Source organism: Suricata suricatta, chromosome 10 (genome assembly GCF_006229205.1).
Source record: "Suricata suricatta isolate VVHF042 chromosome 10, meerkat_22Aug2017_6uvM2_HiC, whole genome shotgun sequence".
NCBI lineage: Eukaryota > Metazoa > Chordata > Mammalia > Carnivora > Herpestidae > Suricata > Suricata suricatta.
Genome location: NC_043709.1, coordinates 92000341 through 92020907, shown reverse-complemented (window position 1 = coordinate 92020907; position 20567 = coordinate 92000341). Strand labels below are relative to the sequence as shown.

At 43.3% G+C, this 20567-nt stretch overlaps 1 protein-coding gene across 1 annotated transcript in view; it reads right to left on the bottom strand.

The window, feature by feature from the left end:
* Nucleotides 1-20567, bottom strand: part of LOC115305291 (glutamate receptor ionotropic, NMDA 2B-like) — a 207587-nt gene that overhangs the window by 164720 nt on the left and 22300 nt on the right. The window contains exon 5 of the mRNA XM_029955533.1: nt 14959-15387. Within this exon, the coding sequence (XP_029811393.1) occupies nt 14959-15387 (429 nt within the window). The remainder of the gene's footprint in view (nt 1-14958; nt 15388-20567) is intronic.

The window sequence follows — 20567 nt, the reverse complement described above, 5'->3', positions numbered from 1 at the left end:
TTACTTCTTTGTTGATTTCTCATCTGCTGAGATGACATACATCTGATTTCACTTCCTCGAGACACACAGCAGGCTAGGAAAAACATCCACCCCCATCCCCAATCCCAGAAATATCAGTGAAGAGTTCGATCTGACCTAGAAGTCAAGCCCGAGGGCATCCACTTGGCAGTGTCCTGGACTTTAGGGTCTCAGGCTCACTCTTGAGAGTTCCAAGTTTGGAAAAAACTCAGTCCATCAGACAGGGACTGACCCGGCAGTTTTTCTCAGCCTCATGTCATTCTCTCTTTGAATGTTCTTTACCCTTCTTCTTGTCTCTCATCACATTCTCCTCTCTAAGAGCTGTGCTCTTGCTCTGAATGTTTGGGTCTTCATCGAGATGGGCTGGCGAGGGAGGAATCACTTTTGCCTAAGCTCTAGTTGACTATTTTCTGGATGGCTGGGATATTCCCCTTCCAGTTTAAGCTAGAAGTCCCAAGAAGACCAAGTAAATCCAAGTGTTCAAGAGGAAACGCAACACACTGCTGATGTCCATGGGCTTTACTGTCAGGCAGGTGAGCGGTTCCGTTTTCATACTGCCATGGCCAGCGTGTCACCAGGGGCCAGTTACTTTCCTTTCCCACCATCAGTTTCTTGTTCTTTAAAAGAAGAAGAATTCTACTGCCTAAGTCCTAGGGCTCCTTCAAGGGTTATACCTACTAAATGCAGGTAAAGTACTATCTCATGTTAGTGCAGCATTAACATGTAGTGGGCACTTGGGTTTCTTAAAAGAGAAAATAGGAGGAAGCTGGCTTCTTCTGAAACCCCAGATCTAGCCCCCACCCGGGTCTCTTACTAGCCAGGGAAAATCCAGGATTCCAAACATACCCCGAAGAGCATGTTAACTGAACCTAGACCAAGACACTTAACAGCCTGCATTCTAACTGAAAGTCAAAGACAAGTGTGATGGTTGATTTTCCCCATCCCCAATTCCATGGCCTCTCCTTATCCTTTCCACGTTGCCTGCTTCCTTCTGTTTTCCTTCACTCTTCTCCTCTTCTGCATTAGCATCTTCTCATCTTCCTCCATCTCCCCTTCCTGCGTCTTCACTATTATTAAGCAGCCACATGAATGCATTGAATTGGGGACCATGAACAATAAAGCTCAAGAGGTAGATACTGATTATCACAAAACTTTATCATCGAAACAATATGCTGTGTGCTACTGACCAGTGGTACACAAACCTGAAGAATCCCTTAAGAGAAATTTGTAAAAATAGCAATTAGTGGGGTTTTATTCCAAAAGAACATCTGGGTATGGAACCAGAAAATCCATATTTAAAAAATAATAATTATAAAATAAACTCCTCTGTTGATGCTCAGGTCCAGTCCCTTTAAAAACTACTACCACGCAGGGGTGCCTGGGTAGCACAGTTGGTTAAGCATCTGACTTCAATTCAGGTCATAATCTTGTGATTCGTGGTTCATGTGCTCAAGCCCTGCATCAGGCTCTGTGCTGGTGGACAGCCTGTTTGAGACTCTTCCTCTCTCTCTCTGCCCCTTCCCCACTTGCCATAAATAAATAAATAAATAAATAAATAAATAAATAAATAAAACAAACAAACAAACAAACAAACAAACAAATAAAAAAACTGCTACCACACACTATACAACTAGACTACAGAAACTCTATCAAGCTCCTCCCTCCCCTTTCTGGATGTTTTCTAACTCTCTCATTCTCACCATCCTTTCAGCTTCTTAAATCATGCAGCTTTCTGTTTGAGAATGTACAATCTTTGTTTTTATATAAGCAGTGAGGACACTGCAGTGGTGAGAGAATGAAGGCCACGGGGTTGGAGGGAGAGCTGGAAGGACCACGCAGACAGCGGACCTGTGAAAGCAGAAGGAGCAAGAGGACAGATGGAAGGCAGTGGAAGTATGGGCAGCCAGGAGGAGGGAGAGGGGAGTGTGTGGCAGCAACATGCAAAACTACAGTGGAGCCCAGCTTCCCGCGAAGTCTGTTGTCCTAGCAACACGACGATGCTCAAAGGTTGAAGGCTGCCACTCCTTACAACTCTGGACAACATGTTGTCAAGGTAACAGAACACATCTGAGACACATGGTGACGGGCCAGGAGGACTTGGGTGGGTGCCAGAGTCCTCAGCTCAAGGCATGCCGCAGTGATTGGCAGTGCCTTTACACTCTCTCCCATTCTCCACACCCACATCGCTCACCTCAATGTCTCACCCCAGGTACTCCATTTCCTATGCCCGTCTTCTCAGTGCCTTCACCCCCATTTGGGAAAAGGGGAAATTACATCAGACTGCCACTGCATGGACACAAGTCCAGGACCTGGCCCCAGGACACGGTACATGGGAACTCCAAGAACTCAAAACAAAAGGCAATTCTTTAGTCAGGGGAGAGTCAATCACGATGCTTCTAACTTCCTGCAATACTTTGCTCATTTGTTTACAGGTCTGCAAGCAACTTGTGTAAAGTCAATGAACAAAACAGAAAGCTACCTGATCCATAGATCTATCAAAAGAAAATGATGTCTGATTCAAGAGGAATTTGTATTTCAATACTACTAGAAAGGGCCACTTCTTCAAAACCAGGTGTGTACCTGACAAAGTAATGAGTCCTTTATAGGTTATTCCATCTCATAGTAACTTGTAGAAGTTGATGAATATTAACTCCTTCATGGCAATAGAAAAAAAAAACACATCACAATAGTCACACAATATAGCAAAAGGTCACCTAGCTTCTGAAGGGTAGAGACAAGACTTAAAATGGCTCCAAGGTATATATTCTATCCACTCTACTATTTGCCTCCATCTGAAAAGATGCTAAGTCAAGTTCCATCACTCCCTTCTTATACCTTCTAAAATGAATTGCATAATATCCAACTCAATGCCCACCCTCTCAGGCCATACAGGATCTGGCCTCATAGTACTTTTCAGCCTCATTTTCTACCATTGTCCACCCTGCCCACCACCCTCCAATTCACGCCGTCTGATACTTATCAAAAAAAACCAAACAACAAAAACTTGTCCCCTTCAAGGCCTCCACCCCTGCTCTTCTCCCTGCCAAAATGCTGCCCCTGACATCTTCACGCATCTTGATCCTTATCATATAGCTCTCAAGTGCCGCCTCCTCTGAGACCTGTCCTGAAAACCCTAAGATGGCCCTACACGATACTCCCTCCTGCTATTTTCATAAAAACATTTACCACTGCCTAAAATAATATTGTTTAATTCATATCATTGTTTGTTGTCAGTCATAGCACCATGAGGATGTGTCTCTCTTATGGACTCTACCTCCAGGACCTTGTACAGTTCCTCACCTCCACTAGAAACTTAACAAACACTTTTTGAATGAATGAATAAGTAAATGAGAAAGGATGTGGTTTGCTAAAAGAAGTTTCAAAATCTCCTGCTACTACTCTGGAAACTTAATTGCACTGATTAAATTTAGTTGGTGATGTTCTGCTGATTAGTATGTCATGTGAATCGTGTATGTTTATCTTTTGGAACTGATAAAAAAAAAGCTTATTTCTTTCTGCTTCCTCCTTGGAGAGAATGCTAATAACATCAGGATTATCACCGGCACCCCACTGCCCTGCACTAAAGTTTTGCTCTGCTACTTCAGAATGCACCCCTAAGTCGAGACAGCCCTGTTTCCATGTCTGGTTGCTAGAAATAAAGTGGATACCCGTGTTAAAACTCTAGATGTGAATGCCAAGTTGTTGACGGCTGGTATCTGGCATATGTGAGGAAGAGAAGGGTGATGGGCAGAACAGCATAGAGACAGGTAGGAATGTATTTTCCAGCAGCCAGTGATTAATTCTCTCATCTATTTCCATTTGGGTTTAAAATGCTTTTCTCTTGGGGCACCTGGGTGGCTCAGTCGGTTAAGTGTCCAACTTCGGCTCAGGTCATGATCTCATGGTTCGTGGGTTCGAGCCCCGCGTCAGGCTCTGTGCTGACAGCTCAGAGCCTGGAGCCTGTCTTCAGATTCTGCGTCCCTCTCTCTCTGACCCTCCCCTGCTCATGATGTCTCTCTCTTTCTCAAAAATAAATAAAAACATTAAAATTTTTTAAATTTTTTAAATTTATTTTTTTAAATACTTTCCTCTTAATTGCAACTGACATCTGTTGCACGGAAATAATTCATTCAGCCATGCATTAACACCTATGTATTAAAGGCTTACTATGTGCCAAATTGTATGTTAGGTTCGGGGGATACAAGAACTAAAAAGACATAGATCCTGCCCTTATGAAGCCTGCAGTCTGGCAGGGCAGGGAAGCTAATAAAAAAGCTGTTGTGATAAGGACTATGAAAATTACAGAATGAAAGAGAATAAAAAGGGAAGACGCAGGAGTCTTGATCTGCGAGCAGAGAAATAGAAAAATCTGAAAGCACAAGGACTTCAGACGGAGAGATTGGCCCTAGCCTGAGAAGCAGCATCCTGGGCACTGAAAAGGATATAGAGAGAGAGCAGCCACCACATCCAAAAACATACAAATGTGCATCATGCATGCACACACGCACACACACATGCACACACAGCGCACACATGCATATGTGCACAAAACAGAGAAGCAAATATAAAACCAAGGAGAGAGGAGTGTATAAAGGGCTAAGAAACAAGCTTCACTGCCCTACATTCCACCTAAGGCTCCAGCAAGGGAGTAGCTGCCCAGAACACTGACACTTCACCTTTCAGCATTGTCCCAGTCCCCTGGGTGGGCCAGAATGTCAGAGCACCAGCTTTGGACAGAGCTCCCAGAGTGCACGGCCTAATTACCACCGAACTAGGTGAGTTCCTATCACTCTGATGGCTTGGGTCTCTATTTACATCTTCCTCATTCATTCATTGATTCATATGGAAACTTAAGTGAAAGTCTCTCATAGACAGGCACTCGCTGACTGCTATTATTTGCCAGGTCTTTTCTAAACACCTTCACTAACTTTACTTAAAAACCTTAAGAAAATGGGAGCTATTTGTAACACCATTTTAGGAGGAATCTAAGGCCCAGAGAAGTTAAGTACTCTGCCAAAGATCACACAGTAAATGGGTAAGCTAGGAAATCACCTAGGCAGGGAGATTCCAGAGACACCCCCGCACCCCTCAACTCTGGTGTGGATATCACTTTCCTAGAGCTGCTGTTACGTATTACCACACACTTAGTGGCTTGAAATAACAAAAATTTATTTTCTCACAGTTCTGAAGCTGGAAATCAAGGCTGTTATCAGAGTCATGCTCTCTGAAGGCCCTAAAGAAAAATCGCCCTTTGCTGCGTCTAGCTTCTAGTGGCTTCTTTGGCACGCTGTTGCTAACTAACTCCAGCCTCTGCTGCTCTTTGAAAGCCCTCTCCTTTGTGTCTATGTCTTCTCCTCTTCCACCTCTTAGAAGGACATTTGTCACTGGATTTAGGGCCACTTGGCTAATCCAAAATGATCTCATCATGAGATCCTTAATGATATCTGCCAAGACCCTTTTTCCAAATCAGGTCACATTCACAGGTTAGGACACAGGCATGTCTATTGGGGGACCACCATTCAACCCACTACAGTGTAGAGAGTGCCCAGTTTAATAACTGTTCATTATTCATTAAAAGTTAGCTATTACTTTGCGTAAGACACTAAGGCATGTGCCAGGAATACAAAAATTAGGAGAGCATAGCCCTGGCCTACAATGAGCTCACTGTACAGCAAGTGGGACAGATAGGTAAATAAGACAAGTTATAATAAAAGCATAAATGGGACACAGGTGGAGTGCAAAAAAAAAAGTAAATCCTGTGAAGAAGAGACTCAGAAAAGGGTTCACAGAAGTGCCACAACTTCTCTTAAAAAGTGAGCAGGATGGACAAGAGACAAAGGGTATTCTAAGGAGAGGAAGCAGCACAAACAAAGGCACAGAGATGCAAAATGGCCTGGACCAGGGAGGGAGGTGTAAATTATTTAGTGTGGCCTAACATGAGTCTTCAAGGGCGAGAAGGTTAAGAGAAAATCCTGGAGAGGTAGCCTGGGACCAGATCAAAGAGGATGTCTTATTCCAAGCTGTGGCAAGCCAGTGAAGAGTTTTAAGCAAAAGTGTTTAACAATCAGATTCGAGTGTCTCAAGGGTCACACAGGTGAGCAGTGTGTTGCAGCGCAGATGAGAGACGAGTGTCAGCACAGTGCCTGGAGGGAAGCGGAAGGTGACAGGCTCCCTCGCTGTTTGCGCAACCGCATGAGCAGGAAGAGAGTGTCCTGGCTTGATTTCCAGACTGGCTAACTACCCTTCTTAGAACACTCTCTTTCTGTCTCGAATACCTCTCTTTCCTTGTTTGTCTTGTTCTTATCTCATCTCCAATAATTAAGTACCTTAGCTCCTTTATCATCTCCACCCCCTCTGGCTATCCCTTAAATAGCGGTGCACCCTAAGGTCATTCTGTCCTCGATCCATCCCTTTTTGTTCCACTTGGTCATTCTGAGCCACCTCATCCACCCTCCTGGCTTCAACTCCTCTACGCTTCCTAATGAGGTTCATATCTATATATCCAGCCCAAAGCATACCCTTTACCTCCAAGTCCAAATCCAACTGCTTACTAGATATTTCCACTTGTATGACCTACCCATGTTCTAAACTCTACTAATTCTCCTTCTCACTGTCACCAAATCTATGACAAATCTAATTACTCTTGTCATCATAGTTTCTGGAATAGCACTGAAAAGGTCAAGTGGTCAATGCTGCAGAAGGGTAAGAATGAGAAAAAGTCCATTGGCTGTGGCATTTTGTAGAAAGTGAGAGGTGAGGAAGTGAAAACAGCAATGTAACTACTTTTTAAGGAGCTGAACTGTCAAAAGAAAGAAGAAGGGAGAACTAGGGTCAAGAAAAGCTTTTATGCCTTGTTTATTAATACGAGAGTGATTGGAGTATGTCCAATGAGGAAAAAGATGTATTTTGGGGAGAGCTGTTTTTGACTCTTGGATACTATCATACACATGGCAAGACACCAAACGTGCCTAGTCTCCAGGTTGTAAATGCCAGAAGCACACAGACAACCTGCACACACACTTCACAAAAGCAGTCATTACTATATCAAAAACCTCCCCCAAAACATGTCCTAACATCTCCTAAGGATCACTACACTAGGAAAAGAAAATATGAGTGGAAAAGAACACCTTGATCTTTAAGGGGGGAAAGGAAATAACTGACGAGCCAAGGTCCTAGTTCTGGAGGAAAGGTGAGGAGATTAGACTAAGGGCACAAAAGCAGGGTTTAGTGTGAACCAAGAGAACTGACACATGAGACGTGTTTGGGCTTTGGAATCACATGGGCATTGGTTGACTTCCCAGACTGTCACTGTCTTTGAGACATACAACTGAGGGAACTACTGTCCCCAATCCTTTCCCCTTTGCCACCTCCCTCAGAAAGCCTCAGTGGCCCCACAGGGTTGACCATGTGACACCGTTTGAGTTCATGAGATCAGGGACATGGAGGAGACTCTCTCTGATCTAATACCCATGCACTGCCTTTTCCCACTGGCGTGATGCCTAGAGCTAGGGCAGCATCCTTATAACCACAATGAAACTGCTTTACCTCCAAGTCCAAATCCAACTGTCAAGGGAATCCCAGCGGTCAGCCTTGATATCACTACATCACTGAGTCACCCCCAGCAGACCCTGTCTCCAGTTGCCTTATTCTGAGACACCAAGCAGCACCTGTTTGTTTAAGCCACTATTGGCAAATCACTAAGCTAAAGGTCTTGGGCAAAGCAGTGAACCCCTCTGATCTACAATTTCCTCATCTTGGATAAAAGACAAAATACATGCCTCATGAATTCAATGAAGGAATTCAATAACACAGCATTTATAAAGTCATATAAGGTGACTAGCTGAGAGCTTGACAAAAGTCAATGGCCAGTCAATGGTAGTTCTTTTCTCCTGGTGACCTCCTAACAACCTATGATGATTTGGGTGTTCTCTATCATTATAAAATAGAATTGTAGCAATAATTGCTTTGGTCCTCAGAAAAATAGAATCAAACTAGCCTTTAGCATTATTCTCATGCATCCAGGACCCTTAACCACACAATCAAAATTTTGAATAAAATAGATCTAATGTCTAAGAATAAGGCAAAAAACAATCACAGTAGTCTCAGCAAGGGGAATAAAAATGCATCATCCATGGAGAACTCATAATCCAAGGGGCTTTTCAAGAATATCAATATGATATCAATTATATTAATAGATTTAACATAATCTATTAAAAGCTGGCTGGTGATAATAAATTAACTGCCCTGTTGTATATATATAGCAAATCATTACTTCCTACTTACTATCTTTAATATGTCCCTCCTCTAACAATTCACTTTTTCTTATATATCAACCCTTCCAAATCTCTGAGTGACCTTAGATTCAAACACTATTTTACTCTGCTCTGCTTTATTTTTTAACATTCTCAACTTATCTTCATTGCTTATATCCTGTGTGTATCAGTTTATTGAAATCACTGTATGTTCCTGCTTTGAAAATCTTGATAAGTCCCGATCATGTCATAATCAGTAATTACATCATCACAGAGGCAGAACCCACTGAGCCGCTGCTTATCCCCCAGGCCTAAAATAAAGGGTATTAACATCCCAAGGTCTTCTCTTTCAGATACAGGAAAATGTGAGGATCACTTTCTTCAAATGATTGGGTGTGGTCTGGTACATAAAATACAAGAAAGTGTTTACTGAAGGCCTACTATTTATCCAGCATTGGCTACTGTGCTTCATAAAGCTCACTACCCACTAACGAAGGTGTTATTTTGTTGCCATTTTGCGAATGAAAATTTTGAGACTCAGAGAACTTAGAGAGACAGAGCTCAAGCCATTCTGCTCCAAAACCTGCATTCTCTCCGGTTGTGCCACAGCCTTCCTGGGGACACACCATCACTTTCCTGGAAGATGTATGAGAAACACAAAATGGTTTGTGCATTACTTTCTAGCACAAAGCACTTTCATGTCTATAAATCCCTAAAGCAATTTCTGTGGCCTTGGTTTCTCCAAGCATTAGAACTGCATCTGGACTGGGGCACCTGAGTGACTCAGTCAGTTAAGCATCCAACTTCGGCTCAGGTCATGATCTTGAGGTTCATGATTTTGAGCCCCACGTCAGGCTCTGTGTTGACAGCTCAGAGCCTGGCACCTGCTTCAGATTCTCTGTCTCCCTCTCTTTCTGCCCCTCCCCCAACACTCTCTGTCTGTCTCTCTCACAAATAAACATTAGAAAAAAAATTTTTAAATGCATCTGGATTTCAACTGGCCAGTTTCTTAGAAGCAAATCCTAGCTCCAGTTTTAAAAGGGAAGGTGTGCTGGCCAGCAAGAAACCCATTCCACAGACACAGGTGGAAAGGCACCACACAGACCTGAGGGCTGCACCAATGCAAAGCCTATAGTGTCTTAGAGTGAACCGCCCACCCACCTTTCCCCCAAAGGATAGTTCAAGGAAGAAGGGAAGATCCCAGCTTTCTTCTGACTCCTCAGTGTGTGGATTGGGAGTTTCAAAATCAGCCAAAGAAAAAAAAGTTTAAAGTCAAACTTACTTGGATTTGGATCCCAGTCCCACTATTTTTCTAACTGTGGTTAGAAAACCACTCGGACGTGGTTTCAACTAGAAACAAGTACTACTACTTACGTCACAGGATTTCGGAAGAATTAAAATACTCATTAACATCATATCTAACATGAAGGCGGCACGCTCTGTTAGCTTTCTTGCCCTCTTGACTTCTCTAGTATGTCTTAACTGTCCTCATCCAAACTGACACACCACAGTTTGCTCTTGAGGTGTTCGGTCCCAAGGAATACCATAGGACAGACAACCAATGTCAAGGTAAAAAACTGAAAGACCCCCAAATTAAGGAAGAAGCACAGAGTAAACTATGAGTTGCACAGCCTGCTTGGTTTCAAGCCTGTGCTGGGTATGGAAACCCGCGTGAGCAACTGGAAGGCAACAGTGTATTTACAGTGTCACACATCACTGCTGGCTCTCCTCTCTCTCCAAACACCCTGCATCAGGTGTCTTCTGGGGGAGGCATGGGCAGTAGGGGGAAAAGCCAGAGCAGATAGGGCCAGTGAAGAGTAGGGGCCATCTTCCTGGCCCCAGTTGGATTCAAAGTGTGGCGCTCTGCACAGAAAATGAGAGTGCTATTCAAAGCACCAGTTGTCAACCAAACAATTTAGAAAGAAAACAATCATAGCAACAGGCTCCAGAGTAAGATATTTTCACATGTCCTTTAATTAGGAACAAGTTACGAGTAGAGTGCAGGTTTTAGCTACCGTACTTCACTACTTCACTCCGATCAAGCCAGCCACTGTCAGGCGCTGACCCTCTAGTCAGCAGACCCTCTTCTCTTCCATTCCTACAGCATTACGTATCGGATCTTGTGGTCTCTTGCCTGACCCTTCTCTAACGTCCACTTTCTGTTCTCCTTCATACCTCCAGCCCAAACCATTTTCATTGACCCTAATGTTAATATCAGTAGGCCTGTCATTCCTTGTCACACGGCTCCTTATTCCCTCACCTAAAGCAACTGTTTGTAGAGTACTTTTCCAGAAATTTCCACATATTTTATTTTACTTTATCTTCAAAGTGTTGTAAAGTAGGTAGGGTAGAAGACAAAACTTAAATCTTATAAACTGTAGCCGGAGCGTCATACAGTTTACGTGATTTGTTTGTTCAAATTTTCAAAGCTCCTGAGAATAGACACTAAAACTCAGGACATTTAATTCTTACTTTAGGGTTTGTGAGGAAGAATTGTATCAATAGCAAGTGTGAGCTTCAAAGTAGGTGCTGAGCTAAAATCTGAAAACCCAAGAAAGATTTCAGCAGATCAGCAGAGAAACCTCCTGAAAAGAAATGGAAGTATGTCTGGCTTTAGTTCATTATTTGGATTGAGATGGGCATCCTAAATCCAGGATCTCAGGGAGAATGAAAGCAATTATAACAAGGCAAAATAAAGTAGACACTTTATACTCAGGTGGGGAACTGCCAAAACTCACCTCATACATTTTTAAATGGGCTCTGTTACTATTCTAAAAAGTCTTGTGTTACAGACACCTAGCACTACTCCCCTCGTTTAGCTCTTCCAGAGCCAAATATGCCCTTTTTGGCTATGGCATGGCTATATCACCAATGAATTTGGCTTCCTGGTGCAGAAGGATCAAAGGTCTGCCCCACATGTCAGAGGTCTTCCCCAGATTCTCACCTGGGCTCTCTTCTTGGTCAGCAGTGTCTCTACAATTGGCCATGCCTCTATTTCGGTCCCCATTCTTTTCTTGTATCCAGAAATCTCCTTTTCTTCAAATGGCCCCCACAGAACCGTCAGCCTTGCCTACAGCACGCTGTGCTGGAAACTTGGTGAAGCTCTTGCTATATATTATCTCATTTAATCTTCAGCACCTCTGTAATACATTCTAGATTACTGTCCCCAGTACACAGCCAAGGGAACCAAGGTTTAGAGTAAGTGGTTAGCAAGTAGTCCAGATTTCCACATTGAGAGGTGACGGTTGACACCAGCCCTGACTCCAAATTCTGAGCTCCTAGCAGCTCTATTCTTCTAGCTCCAATGCTTCTTTCCACCATGATATAAGCTACAATGCTTCATTGGGAAAGTACAACACTCATTCCTGTTTCTACCCACTAATTAGCACATGTGGGGGAAAAGAAAGTTACCACAAGCTATTGGGCCAGATGCTGAACTTGTGTCTCTCTACTTTGGTCAAAAATCTTTGTAACAGTGTTTTTCTTCTGTTATGAACTCCTTCAGTCAGGGACTTTATTCCTGTAATAGAACCTTCCACAAGAACACTGAATAAGTGGGCTTTACAGGAAGCAAGCTAACAACAACAACAACAAAACTCAGGTAAAATGGAATGACGATCACCCATCTCCTAGAAGAGGGAAGCAAAATGGAAGGTTTATTTATCATCCTTCAGACAGTTCCTGTATCTCAGAGACTAGCCCTTAAACATGGCAAAGCTGTATTTCTTGGTCCTATTTTCAGATGTTTTGTCCTGTGGCCACACAGTTCATTCATAGTTGTCAAACTCTGTGCCCTCATTCTGTGTTTGTAAAATATGTTCATGGTACTTAAAAATAAACTTCTACTTAAAAACTAGCCTTAGAATTGGAGATGTTTTATTTTTGAAACATGCCCCAAAAGCTTGTTTCTCTGAGATCTGGAGGAATCTTTCTATTTGCCTTCATCTGAATCCTGTAAGCTGGCGAATGGCCGTCCACACAGCAGCTGGGAATCTTGGCCCCAGGGCCCACTCAGCCCACTCAGCCCTGCTGGTGCGTGCTCACCCTCCCCTGCAACTACCAGCCCACGCAGGTGTCTGGCCCCTGAGGGCTAAGCCTCCAAGCCTCTGGCTTCTGTGGCATCAGGACTTCCTTCTTTCTTCCTTTTCCTCTTTCTACTTCCCTTTTGGAAATCTTTTCAGGTCAAAAGTCAGTTTGATATTTTTTAGGCTAGTTTAGCAAATTTCCTAAAAACCACTGCTTCTCTCTTTTGGGGGGCGGGTGTGGAGAGAGAAAAAGAGGGAATATTTGATTGTGGTTGCCACATCAGGGAGTTGCGGGGGGGGCGGCAGATCTCATTACCATCACCTGTCTTCAATGCTCCCCTTTACCCCCAGGAGTGGCCACCAGGATGCCCACTGTGGACTCAGGTTACACCCAAGGCGACTGCATCTCTTCCTTCCTTCTCTCCTCCAGTCACATCCCAGTATCACCATGATGAATGAAGTGATGGGTTAGTTTTAATCCGTTAACATCTACCACAGTGCTGTATAATGGAGAAGTAAGGATCTGGAAGGTATGTGAGACCTTGACTAGCCTATCCATTTTCTTGAGAAGCAACAGAGCACATGGCCTTTGGAGCCAGCAACCAATGTTAAAGTCCTGGCCGCAACTTACTGGCCATATCATTTTGGCTATGGTTTTTAACCTCTCTGGGCCTCAGTCTCTTCATCTGTCAAATGGAGGTATATAATATCACTTAGCTCACTGAGTCATTAAGAGCATTAAATAAGATAATGAATGCAAAGAGCTATGTGCTAGAGCATCTGGCAAACACTAAAGCACCTAGAATCAATCAATGGACCAAATAAGCCCAGTCTGCATCCTACCTCATATCATTACATCATTATTATGCATTTGTAAGAGATACAACAAGGAAGCAACTAAGCAGGGTACGCAATAACTTTTTCTACCAGGGCAGGGGTAGGTTATTATGAAATAACATAAGTTGCACAATAGCCTGAATAACAAATGAAAAAAAACTATTTTCACTTGTCATGCTCCTAAGATAAGTATACACTTATTTATGATTAAAAAATTTGGTTCATCTATCTTGGGATTCATTCAGTACAAGACCATGCCCTCAAAATACCACTGCTAAAATATAACATAATCAGCTGGGGACAGTGATGTTAAAAAAGTCTACCTGAAGCAAAAGCTCAATGGGTTGGTCACAATTAGTCTACATTTTCCATTCTGCTTAAGTTTATCTCCCTTCCCTTAGCATGGGCTTCTAGTGCCAGATTTGTTCCCTAACATCTTTTCCTGTGCCATTGTGAATGGAACAATACCTTTCTCATTTGCATCTGAGGTCCCTCCACCTAGTACTTCAACTTGACCTTTCCTAGACTGAATGAAGGAAGCCCCACAACAGAAGCGAGTCATCTCTGCCTGCTGCCGACAGATGGCGGTAATGATCGCGCACGGCTGCTGTGGCCTGGCTAAACCGGGCACTGTGGTGGTTGCCGGCCGGCCAAGGAGCACGCTCATGGTGTCTGTGCTAGCTTTTGGGGTGTTTCCAAACATCATTAACCCCACAGCTTGTCTTTGAAGTGCAAAACTAAAGACAGTTTCAAAAGTAATGATAAGAAGTGTAAGATGACAATGCAAAGATAGGGACCATTTAAAAAACCCAAAATGATGAAAAACAATAAAAATCGCCCGTGGGATGAAATGAATCATTCTAAGATATGAATACCTGCAAAGGACAATACCTTGTGAGAAATGCTGTCCCTAAACAATGAGCAGTAATCAGTAAAGCAAGGGGAAATACCTGAATAAGTGGAAAGTGTAAAAACAAAACCTAACCACAAAGAAAACACTTTGTGCAATTAAAGAATAGGCATCAGTGTCCGATGATAACTGGCTTGTCATAAAACAATTGATCGAATGTTAATGTAGAAGAGGTTACTATTTATTTAAGGCCTTAAAGCTGAGGTGCTCAACCTTAACCACATACTAGAATCACAGGGGAAGTTTTGAGAATCTGGATTCCCAGGCTGCATCCCTGGCTAATGGTCAGAATCTCTGGGGTGGGACCCAGGCATCAGTAGGGTTGAGAGCTCCTCAGGTAAGTCTAATGTGTGGCCAGGGTTAAGAATCATTGCCTTCAAATCTAAGCATGGAGAAAAGACAGCTACTACTGGTTCTGTGGATTAAAATCCATACCAACATGTAGATCCATGTGCGATGTGCATGGACACCTTAGCAAGAAGCATCTCCCCATGACATTGTATCTTCAAGGAGATAAATAATCTGCCTCAAGGGATTTTTCTTTTTATAGTCCTGAAGCTGGGCGGGGGCGGGGGGGGGGGGGAGAGTTTATGTTACCAAAAAAAGAATAGAGCACTCCTTATTTTAAAGATTTGAAAGAGCTATTCACACACACATTTACATATTGGAAGAAAATGTATCACAGAAAGAACTACAAGCTTCAACATCTCTTAGTCATTTGCAAACAAATGGACACACACACCTGTTCAAAACTACAGGAGTTCTAAATACCAGTATCTTTTCCTCAGTTTCGTCTCCAAAGGGAGAGACTGACTCTTGATCATATCTTTCATAATCAAGCTTTGCATTAAGACGCGTGCATCATTTAGTTCTCGATACAACCCCCCAGGTTCTCCTCCCTGACTCCCTCCTTTACCTTATCTGCCATTATCATAGAGGAGCCTCCGTGGATGCCCAGGATGGGGGTGAGAGTCTGGGCTGAAATGAAGTCAAGGATCTGGGCAATGGCCTCCTGATCCGTGTCATCAGCAAACACCACGCCCTGGATCTTCCGGTCAGACATGAGATCGCAGATGCGGGTGATGATGCTCTTTGGGTCAGTCTCATTCATGGCTACCAGCTCCACACGGGGTACCACGGAGAGATGGTGGAAATCATCTTTCTCGTGGGCATCCTTGATGGCCACCTCGTCGGAAGTGCCCACGAGGATGACAGCGATGCCGATGCTGGGAGGGCTCTTCTGAGAACGAGCTCTGCTGCCTGACACAGCCAGGACAGCCAGCACCAGCCAGAACTTGGGAGAACAGCACTCGGCTCTGAGCTTCATCTTCAACTCGTCGACTCCCTGCAAACACAAAACGAGAACGGTTAAATTACCAACACTACTGTACACCGTCTCTTGGAAGGGGCTGGGTACTGCAAGTCCAGGGCCTCATCTCCTTTCACTGATCATCAACCGCAACTTCCATCTTCTATCCTTGTCCCTGATCTCTCATGTTTGCTCAGCAGAATGGAAGAAAGAAAAAAAAACTTTCAAAAGGACCAGAAATCCTTAAGCAAGACAAGAAAAGCTATTACTATAGCCATCAGCAGCAAACAGGCGAAAGAAAGAGGATGCAAGTGGTCCCAGCTGCCATACCAAGGGCACAGATGCAGGTGTCTCCAAGAGGGGGCCTTGTTGCTGCTCTGTGATCCCCGGCACTTCTGCCACAACCCATCCCTGAATTTCTTTTGGGCCAAAGGCATGGCAGACACCAGGCAGATGAGCAGCGGAATGGACTCAGCAGAGGCTAGCAACAAAACACAGTCTGGACAGGCTGACTATAGGGAGCTAAGGAAGCATAAGCCCCTCTACATTGTGTTCACCTCAACAAGAAAAAGGGCCTGGAAATTCTTTATCAACTCTTTCAGTAACTGACTTTTATTCCTAAAAAAAAAAAAAAATACATGTACAGTACTTTAAAGAAACATCTGGGGCACCTGGGTGGCTCAGTCACTTAAGCCTCTGACCCTCTGGCTCACATCGTAATCTCTCAGTTGGTGAGATCGAGCCCTGCATCAGGCTCTGCACCATTAGTGCATTAGGATTCTCTCTCCTCCTCTCTCTGCCCCTCCCTAAAATTAAAAAAAAAAAATCTCAATTGATCCTGACAATTTTCCAGCAGGAAAAAGGTAAGAAAGGCACTGTTTTTCTTACTTTATAGATGTTAAAGGTAAGACTCAAAGAAGCTAAGAAGTCTAATTAAGTAAAACAGACATGAATCCAGATCTTCTGGCTTTTAAGCCAATTTGCATTCCATTGCATTACACCATACTGTCTCTCCCATCATCAGTTATTACAAGGAATGGTCTTATTGTGATTTGTTATACATTGGAATATGGGAATTAGACAAATACTATTGGTATCTGTTTTAATGTTAGAACCACTTTAGAAAAATCTTCCATGGCATCTTCTATCAGTGACTTCCTCGTGAGGACTGGCTCATATCTGAGCATAATTCGCCGCCTTTTACCTACAACAAACTCATTCCTTTTGCTTCCACCTATGCCCCTAAATCTTACACTATGCACCAGACTGAGGACACAGCTCCCTACCGAGTGTGGTCATTTCTCTTTACATTTTTCGCCATTCTCCAAGAGGTCTTCTTATTTAAATAGGACCAATCCTGTTTATGTTACTTTGATTTAAGTAATCATTTATTGCACATCTGTTAGAGCCTGGACTTTGTGTCAGGCATTACCTTATACATAATCTCTTCAGTCCTCATAGAAACCCTATAAACTAGTCATCTGTTATCCCCGTTTCTCAAATGGAGAAACCGCAGCTCAAAACAATTATGTAATTTTCCCAAGGTCAGTGCTATTGTCATACCAGTGTGCTAATATGTAAACATGGCATTTTTGTTCTCTGAGGAAAATTCTACAGACTGCACCCAAAACCAGAGTCAGGGATTCTCATTCTTCTACAACGTTCAAGAAGTAAAATGCTGCTTAAAATCTGCTTGTTTGAAAGAAAAGACGAGATACTAGGATCTACAGACTTTGAGAGTTCAACTAACAAAAAGAAAACAAGGAGGATGCTGAAAAGAAAGATAGGGAAGCATTGGGTCTGAACAGCCCGACTGCAAAGGGCATTAATGATTTGAGAGTAAGATGCTGAGGACATTTTGTGGCTGGAGAAGCACAAAATCCATTCCGGTTCTTGGCAGAAAACATTCTGGAACTCTTGCTGCTGTAGTCATCCCTCCACACTGCCAAGGAGACGTGTATTGATCGTCTCGTCTGTCACTTGTGAATAAGATGCGTGGTTCACACCTAAGTGTGGTTCACTCCTGACAGTTCTCTGGTCTCCGTGTCCTTGTGGAAACAGGGGGAATGGCCACAGGAGCCCTGGAAATCCCTGCTGATGAACTGTGTCCAACCTAGCAAGAGACCCAGGGCCCGCAATCCACCTCCTAGAGCTGAAAGCAAAGCGGTGCTAGATGGAGGAGAGCTGCACTGATTACCCGAAGGCAGACAGAGGGGGTTACCGCCTCAAAAAGCTGTTGACAAAACCATAATTGTGATAAGAATCTGGTCAATTTCAAAGACTGGTTCTCAAGGAGAACCAAAAGATGGAGAATTTGGCAAAACCAGCGGCTAACCTCATTCCAATGAATTCTAATCCTACAGTTACAAGTCCCTAAATCACATTCCTTCTCATTGAAAAGTGGTCCACTCTGCCATGACAGCTTATTAACTTTAATGCACTCTACATTCTCCCACTTTGATGTTTTATTTGCTCTTTTTTTTTTAAATATCTCTTTGGTTCCTCTATTTCTTCTCACACAATATATTATACTTTGTTATGCAAGGGTTAGTTGTGACACTGAGAGAATAGCATCTGGTTTTCCTCGGCCTCTCTTTTATACTCCGGACAGAGCAGAGCACTTTACAAAGCAATACATTAAGGGAGATACCAGCAACAGACAGACGGGGAGACAAACAAAGAAGCTGCTTTGAATACAAACTCAATTTCACACTTAGAAGGGGGTTAGTTGAAAGCAAGCATGCTGTCCAAGGTAAGCAAATTGCTTTTGCTTCCTTCCACAGACAGACCACAGTTAGTCTTGATGCAGCAGCTCTGTGCGACTTTGCACCCAACCTCCCCTCACCCTGCCACCCCCTGCCGTTGGACTTCACTGTCCTTTGATAGAATGAAGGAGCACGGTTTCCTTCGGGCTCTCCCAATAGCCTGCATGTACCTCTACCTAAATACCTTTAACAGTTTGTTATAATTATATGATTATGTGACTGCCTACCTTAACTAGTTGGTATTCTCCTTGCAGGTAGTGGCCTGTTAGGCTCGGTAAGCATCTAGGGAGCACCTACTGCCCAGTTAACACGGTTCTCGGTCTGGGGAATGCAACAGACATGCGCTCTCTCCTCCACAGTCTAACAGAACATACAGACGCACAAAGACCTCTTCGCACTGGTGTGTCCATGCTGGGGGTCGAGCAGGGCCTCATACACAATAGGGAAGGACTCAATAAATGGTAGCCACTGAATTTCTGCCATTATAAAATTGTCAATATTTGGCCTTATTTTTAACCTATAACAGTAACTATTTTACATGTTACATATTTATAATAACATTTTACCTGTAACTTACCATATGCCAGACACTACTATTGCCAGATTAATTTTCATGTATTATTAAATCACATATAAACATTGTAAGTCATAATCCTTCCCTATATGACAGGTAAGGAAACTGACCTGAGAGGTTAAGTACATGACAAAGGTCACGTAGCTAATAAGCGGTGGCTTTAACGTTTGTCTATGCCCAAACCCTTGCTCCTCTCTTTATGCCATCTCTAAATATAATAAGAGTATATGAATGAATCAATGAATAAATCAATAAATGAAATCTCCAACCAAAAACAACGTGCATTCTAATACCAGGTCCACATTAACGAATCACCTGAGGATGGGGAAGTGATTTAATCACTGTCACCATTTCTTCGGCAATGAAATCAGGATATATGCCTAACCCAAATACCTGAAAGAGTTCTTGTGAGGATCAAATGATAGTATGCATATGGAAGTGCTTTGAAGAAAGTACTGTATAGATGCAAAGGATGTTACCTTTAAGCCTCCACAAAAGTTGTTCAAGGAGACTAGCTGTTTGTGAAAGCAAAAAGTCAGCATGTGGGAAGCGGAGTGAGAGAAAGGCAGACCAAGGCTGAGAAGAATATTAAGAGGAGCCTCACAGGGGGCAAGAGATATGAGTTCCCTGACCGATATAACTCCCTGAAGGAGATGCCACATAATGGCCTCAGGGTAGCAGCAAGCATGGCCGCTGGCTTGCCAGTCAAGTGCAGCAGAATTCCAGAGTCACTGAGGCCAGGGTCGGTAATGGAAATCTGGGGAGGCTGGCACCCCCAAATCATGCTAGGAATTCGTGCACAAGCAGAACCGACAGCACAGGGGCAGGATGGGAGGCCTGGCTGTCCACCTCCAGGCCCTCTGCCTCCTCGGAGCGCAAGCTGAGCAGTCATGAGACGTCTAGCAAGCAGAAGCCCACAGCAGCCCAAGTTCACGCCTGCGGCGGGTGCGGGGCAGAGAGCAGGAGCCAGTCTCCACTCTGCCCACAGTGACTCTGAGGGAAGACACATTTGAGAGAGGATCTGAGCCAATTCTGTCCTCAGAGAGAACTGAGTCCTCGGGCAACACCAACAGGAAGGATAAAATGTGATTTAATAGATGATTAACTCAAATTTTCCAAGCACCATCCCATAATGCAGTCAGGACGCTATTTGGCGTGAACCAATTAGGGAGGCTGTGATTCGAATATGATTGGCAGTGAGAGAAATGAAGATTTTAAGTGCCAGGATTGTGTATCAGGTCCGGTTTGCCAAGCTACCAATCCAGAAAGCTAGGATGTACAGGCCTTAAAATTCCTAACAGTAGAGAGTATAGGGAAACAGGGAGTCAAGTGCAGTGTGCAAGTCAAATGAAGTATAAATGAGGATAACCTTCTTGGAGGTGAGAATACCTATCAAGATTTTAAATATCAAGATAAAAGCCAAATGAGAAAATATTAGAAGTAACAATGAAGGGCACCTGGGTGGATCAGTCTGTTGGGCATTCGACTTCAGCTCAGGTCAGGATCTCGAGGTTTGTGAGTTCCAGCCCCACTTCAGGCTCTGTGCTGACAGCTCAGAACCTGGAGCCTGCTTCGGATTCTGTGTTTCCTTTTCTCTCTCTGCACCTCCCCTGCCCGCACTCTGTCTCTTTCTTGCTTTTATTTTATTTTATTTTTTTTTACTTTATAAAGTTTCATATTTTTTAACATATGCAATTATTTTCCATCCTTTACAATACAGTAGTTGCAATGACACTCAAAACAGAAAAGCAAAGTAAAAAATCAAAACACCAACTTCTGTTTCATGTAATTAGACTTATACAGAAACTAGAAGGTTAAGTAACAACTAGTTAATCACCTAATTTCACAGCTATCTGAAGTGGCAATCATTATATAGC